We start from the raw sequence: 24,787 nt of genomic DNA, 5'->3' as shown, positions 1-24,787 counted from the left end.
TTCTCCTTCTCTCCCCACCCTCAGAGTGCCCTGTCCTCATACTACTGATTCATTGTGCACTCAGATGGGTGATAACAGATGCTTCAGGAGAAGGGAATCTTCCTCCACACTTTGCTTAGCCAGTTGTGTGGTTGGAGTAGGAGTCAATTCCTTCCTGCCGTCTGCAGCCGTCTGCAGCCTGAAACGACTCATCCATCCCTTCGATCCTAGGGGTACAACTATAAATACTAGCAAGGGTTCATTGAAGTTGCCATTCCCTTTTAAATTCTTTCTCCAAAATCTGTCTTTAGCAGTTTCTTATGGCAGCAAAATGCTTCTGTTGAAACACAATGTGCAAAGGGGTGTGAATGGCTGATCATTCATTTCACCAAGCTGCTTGCCCTCTGAGTGCTGCAGAAGAGGCTTGGAAGGCAGTGTTATCTCGTTTTCATAGCGTGCTTCATTTTCATTAGCAGAATCTCCTCTAATTCTCCACCTGGCCACGATGTGGTGATATCTGTCACATCTTCAAGGGAGGCTGGGACATTTGCTGTACTGTGTGGGATAGGCATAGTTGAAAGCAACTTGCCCCTGCACAAACGGGCACCCACCAAATTGTAGTCAGGCACAGCCTTCCTTCTTGCCTCAGTAGCTAAGTTTGCAGGGAAGTAACATTTCCATCTTGATTTCAGTGATTAGGAGTGACATCCTCTTTCTACAGCCATCTGGGGTGTGAAAACAAATACATCTGCGTGGTCCAAATCGATCCAGAAAGGTGGAAAGCAAAGCAACGGCTACCAGAAAAATTATCCCTCTCTGCCTCGCTCCTTACCGCCCGCCCTGGTTGCTTCACTTGCCGAGCTGTATTTCCTCCCACTCTTCAGCTGGGCCAAATTTGGCTCTGTCTGGCGGGGGCGAGGGCACCAGGAGCAGTGGTGCTGCTGGCAGGGAAGGGGGAGAGGAGCAGGGCCTGGGTTCACAGGGACGGGGCACCCTTAGGTCTCACCGGGCAATGGTTGCCACTCCCAGCCCCTCCTGGGCCCCCTTCCAAGTCCGTTTCTGGGATCCTGACTGACTTTGGCAGTTGGCTGCCGATGCAAGAGGGTTTCCATAGCAATGTACCAGTGCTGCGCGCTCCCTCCTCGCTCCCTCCTCGGCACTCTGCTTCTCTCCTTCTCCTCGCCCCCCTCCCCATCCCTTCTGTTTCTGAAGCATGTTGCCATGGAAAAATTATAATCCACGAAGAATTTCAGATGTCCCCTTCCCCCTTTTCCAGTGCTAAAAGTTTGCTTTTCAATCTTACTATATTGGTGGGGTTGATTCTAGATGCATCTTTGAAACCCTGTCCCTGGGCAAGGGGGAAGTCTCTGTCTTGGTGAAGTCCTCCTGCAGGGAGGGTGGTGGGAGGCTGCAGAGGGAAGCTGCAGCCAATGGTTGCCCAGCAGGGTTATGGCTTTGAGAAGTGCTTACATGGCAGTGGAGGCTGTGACCATTTTTTTTTTCAAGGCACTGCATCTTTTGGAGCCTGGAGCATGGATATGTGACGTTTAAGCAAACAAGTCATGTTGGAGTGAAAGGAGGAGTGAGAGATTTCTGAAAGATGCCTCCTCTGGAGGCTGCTTTTTCTGAAATGATCATAGTGAGTGCTGCCAAGAGAAAGGGATGCAGACAACTCATGCACTGCCACAATATATGCATGGTAAGAAATGTGGAAGTGATGCAGCCTAAGGTACTGAATGAGACCAGGACCAGAGCTCATGTCAGCCCACCTGGTGCTCATGCTAATTCCCAAACTGCCAGGCTATGTCCACATTCTGTCAGGACTTGAGTGTGTGGTTTGTGAGTTATGTTTTAGTTTGTTAACTTAAGCACCAGTCAAAGGTGAAGTCAGTGAAGTGCATGTTTCTGCTCAGCTTGAATAAACCTACCCAGATATCTTTGATAAATGCTAGCATGCTCTCATAACATTGCTGCTAGTTGGTTGAATTGAAGAGAGCTGCGGACTGGTGCTAGACATGGGAATTGACCCTCTGTTGCACTCTTCATGGAAATATTCTGGTGTCACTCTCAGCACACTTGCTGTTTCCATCTGTGCTGTGTTCAGGCTTCCCGCAGTGGGCACTGTGGCTTGGGAACTTCAGATGCATGTTGCAAAAGCTCATTCACAGTATTTCTAGGTCCAAGGAGTCTTGGAAGTCTCCTGAGCACAGAAATATTCTTGGGAGATTTCCCACTCTGACTGTTCAGGAGGGAGGAGGGAAAGAATTCAGATAATATAGGCCAAATTTGGACCATGTACTTATTTCAGACCTCCTGAGAGTCTTTTATTGGAGGTGATGTTAGCATCATGCCTGGGGCTTCTTTAAACTGACCTTTTCTCAGAGAAGAAACAGAGAAGTAATTCAGAATCAAATGCAACCCTAGAGTAAAATGGCACATTTACTTCACTGGAGGTGCAGCAAGTGGGGGTGAAGTTAACTCTCTCTCTCTCTTTTCTTGTTCAGGAAACATTGAGGATGCAATTTTTTAAATATATATACAACTACATTCAGGCAGTGTACTGCAGACACCTGACATGCACATTGTGGTTATCTTTCCCTTTTGTCAGCGTGTATCAGGTATCTGAGTCATTTGTTGCTTGTCTGGCCTCAGATGCCATAATAGTCACAGTCTAAATAGGGCATGTGGAGTAGGTGATAAAGTGTAACATAGAGTCTTTTCAGACTGTTGGAAAAATTATTGATTTATGAAGCCATAAAGTCATAGTGTTGGGTCATTGTAACTCCTCTTCTTTTGTATGAATTCCTGGAAGGCGATGGATTTTTGGCTGCCACAGATTGTTGTCTGTCCTGCAGAAAGCAAAAAGCTTGATGCATCAGCAATGCTCTATCTCTTCCTCTGTCAATGTACCTTTACTCTGTTCTAGATTAACATAATTTCTTCAGTCCTGATACCTGGGGTGTTGGTCTCCTTCTGTCTTCAAGCTCTTTTCTGACACTGCTGAGGAAGAAGCCTGAGTAGTCACTGTGCTGTGTTGGGCACCTGCCAGGTGGACCCCATCTGTGCATTTCACAGAGGTTCCTGAACATCCAGCAGCAGAGAAAAAATCTTCTGTCACTACCACTCTGGGCTAGGAGTAGAACCTGTGACCTAGGGTTGAATATTGTCTTTCTTTTTGCACTTTTCAGGGAAAGGTCCCCAAAGGTTTTCTAGAGCACTGCTTGAGAACCTGGGAGTGGACCAACCACATCAGTGGACAGTCACCCTCTTAGGTTTAGCAAGAGCTTGTGTAGCCCCAGATATCACCCTTTCATCAAAAGGAAGGTAAAAAGGGTGTGTAACTTTATTTAACAGGGTCTGGACTACAAACTACATCACAAAACACTCCACAAAGTTAATAATACAAAGCACAAGTCGGATGTGATATAAATGATGTAAATGTGTGAACTCTGAGTAGGACTTTGGCAGTTTTCCCAGCCATATTCAAAATGTACCCATGATATTTCTATCTCCCATATTGGGAACCCACTAGAGACAGGCAGAAAAGACTTAGGTTGAGTTTATTATCCATATTTATCATTCACTTCAGAATAGCATCCTCCTCCCACACTGATCCATCCTCACGGCACTACATATGCACCCAGCTCAAAGCAGGAGGCTTCACACTCTGACTTTTGGGGCAAGAGTTGAGAACGGTGAGATATGCTCGAAGTGTTCAGAGTGTGAGTTGGGCAACCCAAAATAGATGATAGAAGGGAATATGGACCCTGTAGCTGTGCAGGTAGAGGTAATAAAAGGGGGTTGAAAATTGTCAAGTCATGGGACTTTTGGAGCAGAAAGGGGGCATGTGTGAATGTAGGTACCCTGGCAAAATACTGGAAGGAGATTCTTGGTATTTATCTCCTTTTTAGGTCTTCCCAGTGTTTGAAGAGGGGATGCTGTCAGTGAAGGAAGGGCTTATAGAGGTTATGGCTGTGACTGGGGTGAGGCTAAACAAAGGCTCCAGGCTGAGGATCTGTAGAGTAATTTTGAGTAGAGACATGGGGTCCAGGAAGCACCTGGAGGGAAATTCTCTGACTTTCAGAGCCTTGTTGGCCCACAGTGGGGTCACAGAAAGGGCTGTATGATCGAGCTGGGTGCAAGGAAGACAGCAATACCCTCCCAATGGCTTTGTTGGAAGTGCTGGTGGCTGGCATTAAAGTGCCAATGGAAGGATGTCAGAGATGGAAATTTGGGTGGAGAAGCAGTGGCAGAAGGACGGGTGCTGGTGGTGATGAGGGTACTGATTGCATCAAGCATTACAGTGGTGTTTGGAGTGCTAAACTCAAAAGTGGCTAATTACAGATGTGATTGTGAAGAGGAAGAGGAGGCAGGCTCAAGGAGGAGTGGTGAGGGTCTGCGATTATGACACTTTGCAGAGAAGAAGCTACTGCTCAGTGTGCTGCTATGAGGGGTTTCAGTGCTTTGACTCTGGCATTAATTAGAGCTGTGTTCTTCCCATGGGCCAGCTTGTGGCTGGCTTGCTGTTTCTTTGCTATTGCAGCATTTTCCCCATTTGTGGCTTGTGTGGAGAGAAATGCATTAATGGTTTTGTGTAAAAATAAATGAAAAAGATAATAGAAATCTTAAATTAGATGCTATCCCAGTGCTGATGCATCCTGTGCCCCTCGCCAGACAAATGCTAGCTGGGAGGTCTCCTCAGGAAGAATGAGGTTTCCCTAATGCTGCAAGAGAAAAAAAAAATCACAAGGAAGTTTAAAGGAGAGGGAAAAAAATAAAAAAAAAAAAGATTCAAATTGTTCTGAGACCTTCCTCAGCCCAAGGAAGGGTTAATGCTTTAAATGCGATGTAATTTCAGTGGCACTAAAGAACATGTTTCCATGGAAACATCAACCCACGGAGGAGAGAAAGGGAAGGGAGAGGGAGTGAGCAGAGAGCAGCTCCTCTGACAAAGGAGGAGCAGCAGAATTCAAATGAACCCCTCCACGGTCACTGACAGGGGTGATCATTTGTTTGTTTGTTTTAATCGATTCCCCTTGGGAGATGTGATGGGGAAGGGAGAAACAAATAGGGTGCCGTCTTGGCAGAACTGCTATGGACTGAGGAAAATCCAGTTTTCAGACCAAGTGTCCTTCCAGGCAATGACTCTTCTCTTATAAATGCCACAAATTCACTCTTTTCTAAAGAAATTTTTCTAAATTTTCTAAACAACAATTTCTTTACCATGAGGATGGTCAGAAACTGGAGCAAGCTTCCTAGAGAGGTGGCTGATGCTCCATGGCTCTCAGTGCTCCAGTGGCATTTGGACAATGTCCCTAATTACATGCTTTAACTTTTGGTTAGCACTCAGGTGGTCGGGCAGTTGGACCTAATGATCTCTGTAGGTCCCTTCCAGCTGAACTATGCTGATATTTCTGTTCTTGCAAACACTTTGGATGCTTTCAACACTCAATAAACATCAAGTAACGGAATTTTTTAGTGGGCCAAAAAAGTTAAGTTAGTCTGCTGTTCAAAAGAATATAATAAATGGATTTATTTCAATCTCTCCGGTTACTTTAGCCTTGCTTTGCTTCTGGCAGCAGTGAGGGGGATCTCTCAGGCAGATGTGGGGGGAGGTTCTGCAAACAAGAAAGTCCTGAAAGCTCAAGAGGAAAATTGGTGTGCTCACCCATTTATTGGTCTTGACTTCCAGGACAGAAACTGGAATGAACTCTAGGTACATATGGAGATATCTTTATGGTTAACTTCTAGCACACAATTCACCTTCAGACAATGAAAGGGGCTGTTGAGATGTACGTTCACTTGGCCACTTGGCCACAGCTATCTAGACCAAAAATGATTAAGAGAAAGAAGTAAGGCTGTTGTCTATGTGTTTAAATTCACTGTATGAGGCCAGCAGTTCAACAGGGATATTTTTTAAGGCAGTACAGATTAAGAAAGATCAACAAACAATCATCCTGGGTGAAAAATCACAAGGTGAAGAGCCCCATGTGACTTCTGTCCTATGACTGCTTGTCCTATGAATGTTTGTATGACTATGCCCTAAGATGGATAAACAGATCTGAACGACAGTGCTTAACCTTTCAGTATTTGACTGTTCCTAGCAGTATGGCTTCCATCAGTGACCTGTTAGGTAGATGCCAAGACCTAATTATGACCTATTGTCAGCTGTTCTGACAAATGTAATTTTCTGTGCTTTTACTGCCCCATGTAAATCTATCACAGCAGATTGGTAGTCCTTTCTGACAGGAGAAATACCTTGGAATATTTTTTCCAATGTTTTTGCTTTGGAGAAAAGTGGTATGTTACCATTCTTCATGAATAAAGAAGGACAGGAAAATGTGGAAATTAAAAATAATATACTTAATCAGTAATTGGCAGGAGTTCAGTAGCTCAGTAAAGCTCTGTGGCTTGATACAACTTTGGTCTGAATGTTTAGTTTTTATTTTATCCAGTCACTGTAACAATTCTGACCTTAAAGCTATTTTCTATTAGCTATTTTATATTACTTAAAGGTTTGATGAGTCAATTCAGAAGTATATTTATTTTTATCAAAGCTTTTTGGTTAAAAAAACTTTCTGAGAAGAGGATGATTTCCTTTGAGATTTATAGGTGTTTTCAGCTTTAACCAGAATATGTTCTTAATATTTTTCCTTGTTTCAGTTTTATTTCCAGTGAGGCCAGAAGGTGTAGAGGTGTATTCTCAAGCTAGTTGGGATTGTGTCATTTTGCCAGCAAAATTGATAGTTTTTGAACAAAAGTTGTAAATCAAATATTTTAGGTTTAAAATGGAATATTTTGACATGGAAATCCTATTTGCTCTCTCTCGTGATTAGGAGCATGGGAATTTTATGCTCCTATTTCTCTTTCTAGAAAATTGAACAGACTGAATTTCCAGTGATATCCCTTCCCTAGCTGAGGTAGTGCTAGTCCTTGCAGGACTTTTTCATGGTGGCGCATTACATGCATTTGGACTCTAGTCCAAAAAAAGAAAGGGTAGAAGGTGTCACACAATGGACAAGACGGTATGAGGGCACAACCATGCCAGGAGCTTCATTTTCTGTCCAATGTCATTACAGTTTTCAGATCTCATGGTTCTGTCTTTCTGACAAAATGCTAACCTCCTCATGAGAAAATGTTGTTGCCAAGTTGTTATCCCCCTTTCCCATTAAAAAGGTGGTTTTGATAGATAATTTTTCTGGCCATGGCATTTGTCAAAATAGGTTAGTCAGGAAGTGTGTGAGAGAAATTTGGCTTTGGTTGACTTTTCAAGATATTGCTGGGACTGACATAGCAAATGGGGGAAATGAAGATCTGTCCTTCCCTTTTCTTCATAAACAGGTCACCTCATCCTAACCTATACCTGTATTTCCTTCAAGTGACCTAGCACTTAAAGGATGGCCTTGGTAGTGTCAGCAGCACCCTGGTAAAGGGGTGTGAAATGCCACAGGACCTGATGGACACCATCTCTTTCTCCCTTTCTGTTAAAGACACTGACTGCAGAGGATGAAAAGCAAACAAGATCAGGTCCTTGATAGTATTATGTACATGGAAAAAAAAGGTTGTTTTGAAAACTCTGAAGCTCACTGAAGAAACAGCCTTTCACCTAAGCATCATTAGTGTCATTTCTGCCCTAGGTTGGAGCTGACCCCAAGTTCCCAGTGTGGGGTAGTGATCCCCACTTCCTGACCAGACAGGTGCCTGTGCTGCAAAATCCTGTGATGCAGTGCTTGACTTTCCTTTTAGTATTTTCAGGAGGGAGCTTGGACTGCATAGGCTGTGGAAAGTGAACTTCTCATCCTCAGGAATGGTCCTGACTCATTAGGATCAAGCAATGCATGTAGGAAAGTGGCCCTGCCATTGCTCTGGCTCCCTGCACATTCTGCAGATAGATATATTAGCAGTCCCCAGGAACTGTCAGCTCAGAGTCTTTCTGAAGTGACAAATTCATGGCAGATAAATAGATGAAATGGGAGGGAAAGTGTAAGTACCGTTTCATTTATGATTAAGAGGGGGAAATGATGAAAAATTTTCACCTTTCCACTGTATATGCAAGGTGTTACTGGGAAGTTTCAGCACACAAGTACATTTCAAAAGTTGTTTTCAAAACAACTTTGCAGAATATGATGGAGAAACAGCTAAGGCAGATCAACAGAAATTTCTCTTCCACCAGAAACAGATATTTCACAGGTTAGAAGCAAACACTGAGAAAATTCAACATTCCTAGAGGTGAGCGGCCAGAACCTCAGCAGACCAAACAGTATCACGCCTTTGATATCAGCTGAATATTTACTCCTGCCCAGTACGTGTCCTCTTCTCTTCTAAAAAGTTGTGGACAGCAAGAAGGAACCATATTAATCTCTTATACCTCTGTTATCTTATAGCCTGAGGGATATTTCCTAATCTAGTTGCTCTCCTAACCTCTTTGCTTAATGAAAACAATCCCAAGCTCTCTGTGTTTCTCTAAGCCTACTGGTCAGGTTGGTTCTCAGCAGCACAAAATGGCTGGAGCCTGGACAGATTTTCTGCTGTAGGATACCTGCGTATTTTGGAATTTGTTTGGTCTTGTTTTCCTACGCTAGCTTTTTTTCTTGCAGCACATCTCCCCAGAGTCAGTGGTAACACTGACAGTGAGGGAGAAAGGAGCAAATTAAAAAGAGCGAGATGCTATTCCTTTAAGTTTTAATTTTTCCAGTCAGTGGCTGCTTCTATTTTTTTTTTGGTCTATTTTGTTTTGAATTTGTTCTCATAATCGCAGAAAGAACAGAGTCCATGCCCCTTATTATGTTAAATCAGCTGCTCTCATGCCCTTTGCGTGGAATCTTTTCACTGTAAATCATACCTGACACTGGCCAGATGTTACACGGATGTGGCCAGATGTGCCCGCCTCACACAGCTCCATGAGCACCGCAGCAGCAGGAGCAGCACAGGGGAAGGAGCCTTGGGACAGCATTTGAAAGGCCCTGGCCAGGCTCAGTATCAGGGGTGGGGAAGTCTGACTGAGGGCCCATGAAGAGCCTATTCTCATATTTTTGGGAATGAGCAATTGGATTCAGTGTTCCCTCTGGACTGCCTTATCTTGAGGGACCTCATGTGCTCGCAGCTGGGTCTGGGTGGCTGCGGTGCGTATATTGGCTGTCCTCTGAGGCACAGGCAGCCACAGAACTGCCAAGCAACAGTAGGGAGAAATAATATCTGCATTATTTTAAGCTTCCCATGGGTTTGGAGAACGGAGGTTTAAATTAGAAGTTGAAGGGATCAGTTGCAGTTTTCTCATTACAAAAAAAATCTACACTATTTCAGTCTCTCAGATGAGAGAAGCTATTAACAGTGGAATTAGTGCTGGTTAAACCTGTGTTTGTCAATCCCATGCCATCTGAAGATCAGAATTCCCATCTGTAGATAACTACACTGGTCCTAAGCCCCCTTTTGCCTGTCCACTGAGCCCACCCACCTTTCTGTCTGTCTGTCCTGGTCCAGCAGCAGGTGTGTGGGGCAGGCAGGAGCTGCAGCAGGCAGTGAATGTGCCCTGGAGCTGTGGGGCACATGTGCTGGGATGCAGCAATGCACCATCCATGCTCTTCCCTGGGCATGAGGTGGGGCTGGGCAGGCAACTGCGCCCATTGCTGGCACCTCTCGCCAGTGGCTGTTTAATCCTGTCTGTCATGAAATAAAAAGGCTATTTTACCATGCAGATTTTTGGGGGGAAAGGCCTAGCACTGCTTCCCCCTCACTGCTGTTATGCTGCTGAACTGGCCTCGGTGTTTCACATAGTGAGTTTCCAAAGAGGCTGATGATAGTCTGTGTCCCCCTCCCTGTATCCTGCAACAATCTCCATCTGCCTTTTACCCTGCAAATCCTCTCTGGAAAAGGTATCCTGTCGCCTTTCATCCCCACCCTCCACCTGCACTCCATTTCTCCTTTTATTCCTTATTTGTGTGCTGGGCTGCAGAGACGACTCCCTGATGCTGACAGTGGAGAGGCTGGTTTATTTATATGACCTGTCTTATTCGGGGAGGCGGTCGATGTTAGGATAATCATGCCTTTTCAGGCAGACCGCTTGTCGTATCGGAGTGTAACAAGCACTGACAGGGCACAAGGGAGTGCGTGTGCATGCACACGTGTGTGTGCGTGTGCGCATGTGAGGCAGGGAGCGCTATGGACTGAACCAAGGCATTGCCCAAATTTGCCCACACGCTCAGTAGCTTCAGGAGGAGCTGATTCCCTGCAGTGCACTGGAGGCAGAAGTTGGAGCGGTTTGTGCTAATTTCAAATGCATCCCCTTCAGAGCTGTCTCTAGGGCAGAGAAAGACTCAATTAACACCCTCCCTGCCTCCCCCCACATTCCCTCAGCCTTCCACATTTGCCTCTCCAGGCTTTCCCCATCACTAGCTGAAACCATTTAAAATGTCATAATCTCTCTGCTGGTCCTAAATTGGCCATCTGATATGGTTTTAATGCTCTATTTCCTATGCCAACCAGCTCTGGAAACACTTTTCATTCGCTCACAGGGCTGACAACCTCACATCTAGGATGAGTGATGTTACCTAATGGTCAGAGCACAGAGCCCAGTCCCCCTGAGCCTGACTTGCTTTGTGCCCAAGGACATGTCCCATCCTGCTTTGTTCCTGCCTGCTCATCTGTACCATGGGACTCACAATGTCACTCTGCTTCTGCAAATGTTATGTGCATCTTGCTCCCATGCGGCTCTGTGCTGGGATTGTGGCTACTGCACCTCCGCCAGCCTGGGGAGGGGTCGGACCCTTCTGTGCTTGCAGTAAGTGGCTTCAGAAACACCTGTGCAAGCAAAAATCTTTGCCGAAAGGTGATTCTAGCAAATGAAATTAATTAAAATAATCTCTCTCTTTCTCTCTCCATCTCGGAATTGCATACACTCAGGAAATCACAAATTAAGCCCTCGCTGCGTTTTACAGGCACAGCTTCATCTTGCGTTACCTCACCCACGAACATAGCCCATTGCCTCCATGCTGTGCCTCAGCACAGTGTGGCTTAGAGCAGATGTGTCAGGGAGTCTCCTAGCCCCTCGGCTGCCTCTCCAGGGACTGCTGCACGTGTAGGCTGTAGGGACGAAATAAATCCCCCTGGCCAGAACAGGCAGTGATCATGCTGGCATACCAGTGATGGAGGGCAGAGCCATCCAAGCAGGTCTGCCTTGCAGCACGCTGCCAGGGAGTCCTTCAAGCCTTGATGCTTTGGCTCCAGCCTGCCCCTGTCCCACTCCCTGACCTACCTTCCAGGCCCATCTGGCATCCCTGATAGAATAGCCAGTAGCCACCATGGCTGTGCAAATTGCTTGTTCATGTGTGCCTTCAGCTCACTGTGGAAAGCCCATGCCCCCACGACCCACCCACTGCTGCTGCCCAGCACCAACTTGGGATCTTGGAGGGAGGATGGATGGAGCCCAGCGCACCTGAGCAAGCCCAGCAACTCCTTGGGTGCCACTTGCCCCTAATTCTAGGGTTTAAGACCCTGTAATCTATGGGAATGTGGGAAAGCTGCAGGGGGAGCTGATTTTTCTGCTCTCCTCCTTCAAACTTTGGTAAACATGTTGCTAATGGGTTACAGAGAAAACCCTCTGAAGAGTTATTGTACCGAATCTGGAGGCTAATTTCAGTCATTAAGGTGCGAAGTGAGGGATTTTAGTGCTGCTTTAAGTGTAAATCTCAAGGCAGCTCCAAGGATCGGAGGCACTGATGATCCCTCCTTGATTATTATTAGTGGTTCTAATCTTTCCAGTGGAAAATGAACAGAAATGACACCCTCTTGTGTCATCTCTTATGCTGATTTATGTGAACTCTTGTCAGGCTGTGCAAGGGAGATTCCCACAGTGGCATCATTCTTGGGTAGGAAGGGAAAGAGGACCAAGAACCGTCTAATATTGTTGTTTGTTTAATTAGATATTGGCACTGCTTTCTAAATACTGACACATAAAGCTGCAATTCCCATCATGCTAATGGCATCCTCATCTCTTCAGAGCCTTGCTTCGTTGTTAACTCCTAACTTCATTGTTAACATGACTTGCCAGTGCAGGGAAGTCATGAAAGGGGTGTAGCTGTAATCTTGGTCCCCTGGAAGGTCTTTCTCAGTGCCAAAGCCCTTTGTAGGTTTGTTAGGCTGCACATGCCCATGGCGGTCTATGTCTGGCACTCACTGTACCAAAGTAATGCAAACAGCTGGGAAGGGAGAGCCAGAAGAGCATGTGTGATGCTATCACTGGTTGTTTTACACCATTACAAACGGTGACATGGCTAAGATTTTCCAGGTGGCTGATGATTTGGGGTTTGCTCAGTGTTTGGGTCCTGAATGGGTCTGGCTTTTGGAAAATGCCAAATAGTCTGCCTTTGAAAATAGATAGGTCTGTTGCAATGTTTCACCCCAGGCTCCCATATGGCTGTTCCTTACACTGCACACATCCCCTGAAGGTCACAGCGTGTATGGAGAAATAGTGGTTGAGTTTCATTGGTTAGTGGACTTGGGAAAAGGAAGCAGCTCGAATCTTGATCCACTTTTCTATTTGTTTGAAGATGTTTGCCTGTTAACCAAGGCTTTATTACATTAGTAGGGGTTTCTCTGTGCTGTGTTCAGATGGGTGGAATGTGTGAACCCCTTGAAAGAACAGAAATTTGAGTGCCACCCTCTCCCACCCTCCTGGTATTGGTTCACATGGAGTTCACAAGGGACAAACTGAAGCTAGGAATCAGGAAATATTTCCTATTGTTGTGGTGTAATAGAGCAGAATAGCCTCTCATGTCTGCAATGGAAACGTTGCTTGTGTAATTTTAGGAGAACTGGGCGAAGCAGGGGTGGGCAATGTCCTGGGGCTAGCCCTGCAGGCAGCTCAGTCACCTCTGCCTCTCACAGTGATGTGATACTACTGGTGCTAGAGCAGGTGTATAAAGGCAAAATCTACTTCATGCAACAGGATTGTGAATTGAAGTGAAATATATGAACAGGGGAAACTGTCAGAGTGCCACGGAGATGTCTTATAAGCCAATGAACTGTGAAATGTGTATTTGCCTCCCCCTCTTCCCCACAGTGTCATTCTGGATGGTCTGACAGTTAAGAAAACAATAGACTTGATTCTCTTTTACAGCAACACTGCTTCAACATGCTCTCACAATGTAGAAAGGCCTTGAAATGTGTGTAGCTGTAATCTTGGTCCACTTAAAGGTCTTCCCCACTGCCAGAGCTGAGTGAAGAGGCCTGAGGATAAATGAGACTGAAGCCTGGACTGTTTAATAGTCCATTTGTACAGCTGACATGAGATGGCCCAAAGCGGGGTGCCTTGCACAGAAGCGACGGAGCCTTTCCAGACAAAGGGAATCGTTAATATTGGCTGCAGGGATCTGCAGGGCTGATCACCCTGTAGTTTGATCTTGCAGAGTACATGGCATGACTCTGTCCCTAGGGAAAAGGACGTTCACTGGGCTACCCCAGCATCCCCTGGCCCTATTCCTAAGCTGCTTGAGAGGATCATATTGGGCCCCGTAAGGCATGCTGGCTCTAATACGGACAGAGCACTCACAGGTGCTCATTCCTCTGCTCACTGCAGCTTCTGTCATCATTGCCTCGATGTTTGAGCAGGGGAGGCTGTACCCACTACTTTACCTGTGGGCCATCGCTGTCCTCAAATGCAATGTGAAATCCCCCTTGGACAGTGAGCAAAATGTAGGCTGTGGAGCATGTTGACATTGCTAATTGCTATGGATCCCTCTGCCCTTTGTGGAAAGGGGAAATCAAGGACTGTGGGCACATGTGTATGCATGTGACTTGTGCTTTCAGGAATTCAGTGAGCACCAACATGGGACATCACTTCTTTATCCTGGTCCTAAATGGGGGAAATGTAGGCCCTTTGAGGCGCGGCCTCAACTTTTGGTCCCAGTTCCTGGAGTATTTGTCCTGCTTCTACCACCCACTTCCTTTTAGATTTTCCTCTGCTGTCCCCAGCTGGACAACAGTTGCTTGTAGTATGCTCCTACTGTCCTAACACAAACTGCAGACAGGAAGGCAGGCTCTTGTGTCGGGTTCAGTTCTCAAGCATTAATGTTCGTCTTGCTCTTTTCTCTCTCCTACAGGTACCTGATCAATGTTACCTTTGAAGGCAGGAACCTGTCATTCAGTGAGGACGGATACCAGATGCATCCCAAGCTGGTGATCATCCTTCTGACCAAGGAGAGGAAGTGGGAGAGGGTAGGATATCTTTGATAATTCTCAAACTGTACCACACAGGAGGAGGATAGAGGAAGGCTCTGAGCAAATAATCCTCCTGCCCTCTGCACTCAGGAAGGGTCGGCAATCTCCTTGCATCCTGGGCCACTGGTATCTCCAATACCCAGGCTGCTGTCATCTCCATGCAGGATGCCTTTACATTTTTCCATTAGCATGCATAAAGAATTAATCAGCTTCCCTTCTGTCACCTCTGAACATAAGTTTCCCTGTCTTTCAGAGAAAAGACCTCCTTTGAGCCATGAGTTTCAATGGCAGAGACAGAAAATACTTCTCTGCGTGGCTTGAAGGCATTGAAGTTGTGTATGCTAAATGGCTATGACTGAGCTACAGCCACGCTTCGTAATATGCAGCTGTTAACTGTGCTTGATATATCTGGCCACTGTCATTCGCAATGGGATGGTGCATTAGGTAGAATGTGTACATGAGATCATACCAAGTTGCTCAAAGATCTAAATTTGCATATTTCTGAATAATTTGCATGTAACCTAAACCACCATTTTAGAAATGGTGTGGATTTCTGTGTTAGTGCAAAGCTTTGGTTCATTTCACCTCCCACATAAGTGTCAGTGGTCCAGGCTCAGAACAAGCATTCCCAAAGGGGTTGAATCAGCTAAGTAGCTTGGGGTAGCTCGAGGTAGTTATAAGATATAAAAAAGTGATGGAGGTGAGAAGTCAGAGCAAAATTAGAAGAATTCAGCAAAGCACTTAACAGATATGAAGCAGAGCTCAGCCTGGATGTGATCATGTGTATGGCTTAGAAAAATGTCCCCTCGACCCACCAGGCAGAGAAACCCTTCTCTCCTTGGCTGCTTGTCTCCTCTATGGACTTGCAAAAAGCCTGCATGGCTAAAGTCGGGAAGAATTCATGGAGAAATGAGAAAGAAATAGAGGGCTGTCAGGAGAAGTGCTTTCAGAAGAGGGCTGGAGGAGCAAGTGTTGAAGGAAGCAGAAGAGCCATCACATTAGTACTTGGCAGCAGAGGTCTCAGTGGGACAGGAGCATGGGGAAACATACAGCATGGCAATAGCATGTGCAGACAACCCTTGGACATGTTTGGAGGCAGGCTGGTTGGATATTGCACCGGCTGCTCCGGAATGTATCTCATGTCAAACTCTGCCCCTTGCATAACTGCACTAAAGCCCACCAGGCAAAGTGGATTTGTTTCTAGCTGGCATCAGATTTATTCTCACACAGGAAAATTCCACTATCATAGCAGGAAATCAAGGCAGTTGCAGCATGAATCCAGCTAGGGTATGTTGGCAGTGCAGCCTGTGGGCAATTGGTTGCTGGAATGCATTGCAGGCCTCTGAGGAGGCACAGATAAACATAGTCTTGTTTTCATCCTGCTTCTCACATGTACTACCCTGCTGCACCCTCAGTGATGGCTCAGGGTCTTTCATTAGCAGTAAGAGAACCTGTTCAGTCTCTGAGAGAATATCTGGGGTCTCTCAGCTGAGCCAGACAATTAGTGGAAGAGATGCTGGTGAGCTTGAGTGGTAGGGATTGGACCTAGGACCTGCCTGAACCCTGCTGTCTATGGGGACCACTTGGTGTGCATTAAGCCAGAACAGCTCTTCATTTTGTAGAAGCTGGACTGAAATGAGACCATAATGAGATATGGTATTAGTTGTATGAAAAGCCCTTAGCATTTTTTAAACACAAATGTTTTACCTTGAAGTGGGGTCCCACTCAGTGGGAAGATCAGATTGTTATAATCAAACTGAGGTGTTTGAATGTTTTCTTCCTGGAAAACACAGAAGTCATCTCCATCATGCTCTGATCACAGAAAAATACATTTCATAGCTGGTGCATCATAGCCTTGTTCTTAATTTTCTCCGTTCACCTGAAATGCAAGCATTAAAATGTAAGGTTGAAACAGCCCTTTGTGGCAATGATCATAATTTTGTTCCGTGTTTGCAGAGTCAGACAAAGTGGAATGCTGGCCATTAACAGCAGCTCCCAGGCAATGCCATGATACAAACCATAAATTATTCATATATTATTAGCACACAATCCAAATAAGTTTGTAAGTGCATTGATTTGCAGCGTAAAATCATCCAAAGTCTCACTATTTTTGCTAAATTAGCAAGGTGTTTGGTCCTAACACCTTCTAGGTAACACACAGAAGAAACTGCACAAAGAATGGGAGTTTCCCAAACACTAAGGCAGTAGGAGATGAAGGATGAAAGCAGCTGCATGGGAAACACTGATTCAGTCCACTTGTGTGCTTTCACGATAGCTCAGTCTTTAATTACATCGCTGCACACTTTTATCCATTATCAGGTGCTGTGCCTGGAAGGAACATCAAGAGGTCATTTAGTTCCTCCCTCTGCCCAAGGGAAGGATCAGCTAGACTGAAATTATTCCTGACAGATGTTTGCTTCACCTGTTCTGAGAGTCCTTCGATGCTCCGTGAAATCCTGAGGCAATCTCTTCCATGGCTTCTTTCTCCTTATTCTGGAAAGTTTTTCTAACGCCTACCCTAGATTTCCCTGAATGCGGTTTAAGCCCATTACTACTTGGCATCTCCCTTGTGGACACAGAGAATTGTTTATTCTCTTTCTCTTTTTATGTTCCATATGTATGTTTGAAAGCTTCTATCATGTTGTCTCCCAGTCTCTGCTGTAGATTAAACAAGAATTTGTTCAGTCTCCTGGTAGGTCATGTTTTGTAGTCTTCTGATCATTTTTATTAGTCTCCTCTGGATTAAATGGCACAATTTTCTGCTCTGTATGGGGTGGTGCAGATGATTCTTGAAAGATGGCAAATAGATTGAGAGGTGTATGTCTCATGGGGTATGTATATATATATAAAGAAAGCTTTACAACAGGCATGAAGCCTTCCATTTTCTGAGCAGCAAAGATGCAGACAGTAAATGAACCTATTACCATATTTCAGATCTGTGAAATTTGCCGAGATTTTGATTTTTCATCCCAATATGGAAAGAAAAATCTTGAAAAAAGGACCAGTTACTTCAGAACAGGATTTCATTTTCCAGAAGAGCTACAGCTGTCCCCAGATCCTAATGCTGACAAATCTCTTGTGTCCTTCAGACAGACTGAAGCCCTGTAGAGCTGACAATCATGGAAGAACCATTTTCTGGAAAGGGGCAGTATCCCAAGGTCTTCTGCTATTTCAGCAACGAGTAACGATTCATCTCATGATAACAAATGTTTTGTGCTTCATTCACTTCTTGGCATAACTGTTCCTTAGGGGCAGAAGGCTACATGCCTTCTCTCACTAGCTTTTAATTAGCTGATTAGTAGAGCTCTTGCTTCATTGGCCATATGTAGTCTAGGTGTGTTTTGGGGTGCTTGGATGCCTCTGTTGTATTGAGTATAGAGGGACAGGCATGTGAGTACTGGTGAAGGAGATCTACCCCATGGCCCTGCCTCAATACAGCAATGAGCTGGGGCCAGAGGTCTTGTAAGGTGAGCCAAAGGCTAGGCACTGCACTAATTTTTTTGTCTGTGGTGTTTTGTGTAGGAATAGTTTTCACCCAGTTTCTTTACTGGTTGCCTTTCTCCTCTACTCTCCTATAATTCCACATATGATGATGACATATTTTGGGGTCCGTGATCTCTTTGTGAGAGCTGGCAGGTGCTTCTCTCCAGCTTTTGCTCGTATCCACCTTCTCTGCTGAGGCAACGCACAGCAGTCATGTCCCATTAGCTCTCAGCTCCTCCTTTCTGCTGCCTCCCTTTCCTCCAGTGACCTTGGGGATGACACAAACCTCACTTTCTCTGAGGTTTTCATTGAGATTCTTTCTCTGCTTTAATTTCTACCCATCAAACACTTTTTTTTTGTTGTTGTTGTTGTTTTCTTTTTCCCTTCCAAAGCATAATGATTAACATAGGAGAATTGTGAGTTTTGTATCAATTCTGTCGCCCGGTTGATCTCAGCCTTTCCATTTTGCTGAGGCTTTTCTGCTTCTTCCCTCTGGTGTGTCACTGGGGATTTGGAGCACCTCTCCACATGCTAATGACAGCAACCTCTTGTGCTGCCCAAAAGATCCCTTTGATTTACAAGTTTCCCAGGGCATCTTTTTGCATGAATAACCCAGTAGCTCCTGCTCCTGGCTGGGTATGCAAAGCCCTAAATGATGGGTTTGTCCAGGGTACCACTACAAAACATCTTAGAGGAGACAGATGGGAAGCTTATGCTGAAAGCTTCATTCTCCCTGATGCATGTACTAATCCTCTGCCCATACCAACCCTCACCCCCTCTGAAGATGAAATGTTTGCCTGCTGCTCCTGTAATTATCAGTGTCTGACTTTTGAACTCCTGAAAATCAATTAGTAGCATCTGTTCCGCTTCTTGTAGCCATCGGTGCAGCCATGATTACAAGTTCACAGACAGGCTGCTCCTAGCCTGTTCCCCTACACCACTAAACACGTTAGTGCTCCCTGGGAATGGGGCTGTTTGCTGTGACATTCTGTTGGCAGTCTCAATGACTGCCACCTTGCAACAGGGTGAAAAGTGGTCCCACTGCTTGCTGCCACATGGGCTTTCCAGAGCTGCGTTCAGCCTGGGTTGTAGTCCACATAAGGTGAATTTCTAAATCAATGAACTTGTGTGACCCTGTTCCCTGCTTACCACAGAGATGTGTTATGCATATCTGTGCTCAGGAAAGGTTCCCTCAGGATGTAGGAGGGAGCCACAGGAAGGAAGAAGGATTGAGGAAAGTAAAATGGAAAAATAAGATTTGTTTTATCTAGGAAAAAAAAAAAGAAAAAAAAAAAAGAGAGAGAGAAAGGGGAAAAAGATACATCTTTGGACATCTAAAACATTGTTGACAAAGGACTTCATGGCCAGTTGCCTTTTGTGTCCACAGTGAGTAGGATGAAGAAGAAATCTTGCTAAATTTTCAAGCAGAAATAGTTCAGTTATAGATGTAGGGAGCTGTCTAATCATTAGCATGGTGAGACACGGCAAGGCTCATTTGCTGGTGAGGCTCATTTGCTGGAGGACACACAGACCCTGCACTGTTCGGTATTTTTCTGTCTCTATCCTGTCCTGCTTCAGAGCAGAAGAATGCAGTAAATGATCTCACGTGGTTCTCTGGCAGCCTACATTTCTGTGATTAGGTGAGCAAGATGAACCCAAAGAGTGTCTCATAAGAGCCCTCTTGTTTGATAGGAAGGAAAATCTAGGTCATGGATAGACTGATCAGCAAAAACTTCAATCCTCACCTGGTGAGGACATCGTTTTTGCATCCTTTATCATGTACCTTTTATATGATCAGGCAGCTGTTTGACGGCCGCAAACAAAAGCCCTTATGGAGGCACATGTCACCTCCAGGAGTCTGCAGCTTTGGAGGTCTGATGAACACCACAGAGATGCTAAAGAGGCTGTAGCTTTTGATAGTTTTGCAGCCTTCAGAGCAGTAAGAAACTAGACACCACCTGCTTCTGTGGGACCAGGAGACAGTAGTGACCGTGACAAATGTTGTTTGGGAGCATCTCTCTGTGAATCACAAGCTCAAAGAGAGAATTATCCTCTGTTAAGGAAAAAGATGTATAGGCCTAGTCTCGAGTCTTTCTGCACATTAAAATAAGTGTTCACAGTCATTTCCTTCAGTGTTCCAGTGGCAGAAATAACAGAGAAGGAGAGAAGAGGACTGAAAATCTGGTTGGTATTCTTGGCTTTTAGTAAGAATCTGTGTGGTACTGGCCACTTCATGAAGAACCAGTATGAATCATGTGTATGTCAAGTTGCCCAAGAGAAGGAAGGATTTTGATTTATTTAATTATTTCATGTGCTGAAGAAGGCTCTTTAAAAATAAGAGAGGAACAAGCATGTAGGGCTATGAGGTGAAATCTGCAGCTGTACAAATGTAAGCATCTTCTCTGAAGGCCCTCCCTTGCGTTTGGAAAGATGACTAGGTCGTTTGAGGCAGTTTCCTCCTTGAGTTATCTGGTGCCCACCTGAGCAACCTTTTCTGATCACTTATACAGGCATGCACAGATATGCTTCTTTCACTGGGGTGGAAGTTTTTTCTTGGGTCAGGTTCTACTCTGTGTGCAGAGTTCTGGCATCTTGATGTCCATGGACTTCACAATGGAAATGTTTTTTATCCCACCAGTTCCTTTTATGGTGAGACAAGATTGGATTGTTTTTGCCAATCAGTCTTGTTTTGCTAATTTCCTTGTGTACATGGGGATTTATGACTCATTGTCCCTGAAGAGAAATGGCATAGGAGTTTGCTTAAACCTACTCAGATTTAGTGACTGATTCTGTTCCCATAGAACCAGTTTTTAGAAGGATATAGCTTCACTTAGGGCAGATGGATCACTCTGGATTTAAGCACACATAGCTGAAATTAGAATGGGACTCTGTACATGCATTTCCCCCCTTATTTCTGGAGTGTTTTTTTCTGGACATTTCTCTAAGAGATCAAAATTTGCTGAATCCCTTGCTTCTCATTAGACAGCAGGCTTGCATCAAAGAATACATATTTTATGGATACCCCACTCCCAAGCAAGTGTCCCTTAGATACCTGATCTAGGTCACATCTGATAGCTTTGTTGATGACCCTGATTCAGTCAGACAACCAGATGGCTTTACTCATGCACCTATGCTGCACCCACTGCCAGGATTTGGACTGGCTTCTCACAGTTGTCCAGGATCCAACTACTGTATGGATTTATGGCTAATTATGGCCATGTTAATCTTACACTGACTCTTAAGGAAAAGGGCAACTGCAAGTGCGACACAAAGCTTTCCTTATCAGGTGATAAATGCAATGATCTTTCTGAAAAAGCCTCCAACTTAAATCTTGTGGACATTCTTATCAAATAGTATCTTTGCTGACTGATTGTATCAGAGTGTTAGATTAGATTACTGCGGCCTGCAGTAATGAGCTAGTCCATCTCTTTGACCAAAGAGAGACTTGCTGGATGCCCCCTCCTAACCATACAACAGTGTAAGCTGTTTGCTCTCTTTGCCTCTTGCTGAAGCAGTTCCTGACTTTGTTTGCTTGAATTTTGAAGTATATTTTTATGATTCATGAGCCTGCAGAAAAATATTCTGGCTCTTTTCCACCAGGCCCTACTCTTTGGCTACCAGAGGGAATACTTACATTGAAACAATGACAGCTTCTTGGAGAGACCTCGTCCTTTAGTGCAAATCAGATATTAGAAAATATGGAGATCTTTATTAAGCACAGTCAGTATTGGGATGCTGCCTATCATTCCCATGCTGGTAGAGCTGATCTGAGTGCTTGCAGCTGTCTGACCTTTACTGGGGTTGCCAGCCTGACTCCTTGGACAGGGCAACCCTAAGGACCATGGCTGGTGTACTGGTGCTGTAAAACTGTCCAGTTGGAGGAGAAAGAAGGCTGATCTTGCCTTTGTTTTCTGGGAGGACAGCTCTAGTCTGGGGCTTTCTTCCAGCTGACTTGCCTGTGCCACACAGTGAGGAGCTCACTGTTCCCCTTTGCTGCTTCTATGTGCAGTTACTTCTTGTGTGTTGTCATCACTGTCCCCAGCACCCAGTTATGGACCTGGGACTCTGCTCTGCAGGGAGCTGCATGAGAGCTAACCAGAAAGGGGCTTCTACCCCAAAGTTGTTACACTTTAATTAGAAGACAAAAGGCAGCAGATGGGTACAGATGGACCAACGGGGGAGTACTCGGGAACAATCAGACAACATTAGTCAGCATGGTAGGCAGCAGGCTTTACACACCAACTGCGTAACTCTTCTGAAGGGTTTGATAGACAGAGGAGAATTATAACGGACTTTGTGCAGGCTTATGGGGCCTCGTTGAGAGTATGAAGGGCAGATGAGAAAAAGCAGTAAAGGTGCTTTTGCATGCTTTAAACACAATGCTGAGAAGGTGCAACAACTCAAAAATACTCAGTATTGCTGGAAAGTTTCTAATCTTCTTAACATGTGGTTATAATCCAGCTTTATAGAGATCCAAAACCACCTAGGGTATGGCTACACCTTGTGATTCATTACCTCCTTCCTTTGCAGAGCTGGTGCCAGAACCACATTTCTTGTGGTCAGAACCACTCCTGCTTGCCACTCGCTTTGAGATTTCTGGGGCATGTCCCCTGCTGGTGTGTACTTGTGTCCACTTCATTGTGAGCGTTTCATTGATTGTGGGGATGTGTTGCCCCTGGTTGCTGACAATAAATACCCTTACCTTAATTCAGATGATAGCTGAGCTCCTGTGGGAAGATGAGCTTTAAAGAACGAGTGTAGTAATTAAATACTTCTATCACAAGGCCTTATCAAGAATCCAGTCCATCATCCTTGATCAATCAATGACATCCTCAAAAGAAATGGAAAGGGAGGTGTGACTGGGTTAGAAACGAAAGAAAGAAACGTAGCTGTTCTTTTGTATTTTCTGGTGGCTAAAAAAGATTCAAATTTCTGTTTGAGTCAACACAAAATATTTTGGATCTGAAAAATATTTTTTCTCAGGTCATCTAAATGTATCAAAACCATTTTGTAGCATAGACAATTTTTGACAGAAAAATGGCAAATAAGAAAGAAAATTTCTAAAGCTTTCATTTTGTGCATTGCCATTTTTTAGCAAAGTATTTCGTTATGATATATCTAAGTGATATGTACTGACGTTTTAAGGTCCTTCTCCCTTCCACTCTTTTTAGCCCAAAACTCTTCCCAAATATGCAAAAGAAAAACAGTTGAGAAAAACACAAGAATTTTGGTGGCTTTAAGGCTTGACATTCATGAAGGCATCAGGGTAGAGAGGAAGTAACCAACCAAACTGAGCTGGGAGAAAGCGCTAACATACATGTAGCTTCTGCTGAAGTAGCCTCGCAAGGAGTGGAAGTGCCCCCACTGCCTGAGGGAGTGTTTTCATCTGTTAGATTGCATTTGCTTGAAGCTCTGTCTCATGTTGATGTCTCTGCTTGACCTGCGATTCCTTTGCTTTTTCTATGTTTATATTTCCTGAATATTATGATCTGGAGGCTCTGTTTTCTTTCCATTGGGCTTGAGAGAAAGGAGGTGATGCTATGCCCTCGTTTGCATATTCATACGGCCCTACATGTTTCTTTCTTTCTGTTTTCTTTTTGTTTTTCTTTTTCTTCTTCCTCCTCTCTCCCCATTTTTTTCCAAGGGCTTTGGCAGTTTGCTTTTCCTGGAGTAGAAGCCAGACTGCACTTGCTTCTGAGATCATTTGAAACAATTTTTTCTTAATATGAAATTGCTCAGACTTTTTTATTCAGTAAGGAGTAGCTTGTTTGTGGTGTCTTTGGCTTGGTTTCAATCCTCTGGTGTTGGTTCTGGCCAGCGTTCCTGTGCTTGGTTCTCACATGCTCCTCACTTGGTTTTGAATCCTCTTTGTGCTTACTGGCTTGGATTGGCTTAAAACTGACCTGCATCTTGGCAGTATTTTTTACAAGACCAGTCTTTTCCCTCGTGTTTTCCTCTGTGCTGTTATGTGTTAGCTTCTCCGCTACTCTGCGAAGGTATCTTGGTGTTAAAACTGTGGTTATCACTGCAGCTACTGTGTGCTTGAGTTGCTCTCACTGCTCATGAACTCTGGCATGCGCTTGGTGCCATCGATTTGAGTGTACAATATGTTCAGTGTCGCTTGTTTTCCCTCTGCCTCAACTGTGTTTTCCCTGAGTCTGTAATTTTTTCAGACTGCCTTCGCTAACGTTAGATGCCAGTGCTCACTCGTTCCTTGCCATGCCATGGTGCCTGAGTTTGTGTCACTGCCCCTTGGCCTTTCTTCCTTGGGAAAGGGTCTGGCATTTATGGACCCAGGTTTATTTCTAAGGTGTGCTGGGGGTTGTACTGCCTTCTGCTGAGTCAGGAGTTTGCCAGGTTTATTTAATTTTTTTTTTTCTGCTGGGCTAGCTGCATTCTGCAAAGTCTCCTACCATGCCAAGCCCGGAAGATTATTTGACAGCCTTTTTTGCTCCTGTTTAAGCTTTTGACTTGGTCTGCATTTCGTGTGACAGTTTCTAGTGCTTGTTTTCCTTAGGTTTATTTCCTCAGTTCCTGTACCAATAATGACTTACATTTCTATTGTTCCTTCTTTTGAGAAGGATCCTAAGCACTTTACAAAATTAACATACAAGCAACATTTCACTCTGAGTAACGTTCAGGCACTCGTGGTGGAATGGGGTTAGGCTGTTTAATGATGCAAAGCAGCACTGTGAAGCGGTCTAGGATAAGAAAGAGGAGTCTCAAACAGAAGGAGGTGAGTTTTTGAATGGACCCTGGCCAATTTTATTCCCAAAGTCTGTTTTGGGAAAAAGTGACGTAGATCAACACCAGAAAATATAAACCCTTTGTCCTTCTCTTTCCAGATGATACTGCCTAAACCTCAGAAATATGGTGGGAGGAAGAAGTGATTTTGTGAAAAAAAAAAATAGTTTGGGATCAATGAAAATATTCATTAATTTTGGTCAGATCTGAAGGATTTGTTTTGGAAGTTTCATTGCTGTAAATGAAAACTGACATTTGAGTGTTTTCGTGTAGGCTCACAAAAGTCTTTAGATGCTGTTTGGAGAGGCAACGTGGAGGAGGAGATGGCAGCATCTCCTCCAGATCCCAGTTAGCCAGACGCTGAGGA

General features: G+C 44.7%; 1 protein-coding gene across 4 annotated transcripts in view; it reads left to right on the top strand.

The window, feature by feature from the left end:
- Positions 1 to 24,787, top strand: part of GRIN2B (glutamate ionotropic receptor NMDA type subunit 2B) — a 273,763-nt gene that overhangs the window by 187,060 nt on the left and 61,916 nt on the right. For all 4 annotated transcript variants that reach the window (XM_084506008.1, XM_084506010.1, XM_084506009.1 and 1 more), the window contains one exon: positions 14,076 to 14,190. In XM_084506008.1, the coding sequence (XP_084362134.1) occupies positions 14,076 to 14,190 (115 nt within the window). The remainder of the gene's footprint in view (positions 1 to 14,075; positions 14,191 to 24,787) is intronic.

Source organism: Aythya ferina (genome assembly GCF_964211825.1).
Source record: "Aythya ferina genome assembly, chromosome: 1".
In the NCBI taxonomy this organism is placed as follows: domain Eukaryota; kingdom Metazoa; phylum Chordata; class Aves; order Anseriformes; family Anatidae; genus Aythya; species Aythya ferina.
Note: the sequence above shows the minus strand (reverse complement) of the source record. Positions and strands in the feature narration are given on the sequence as shown.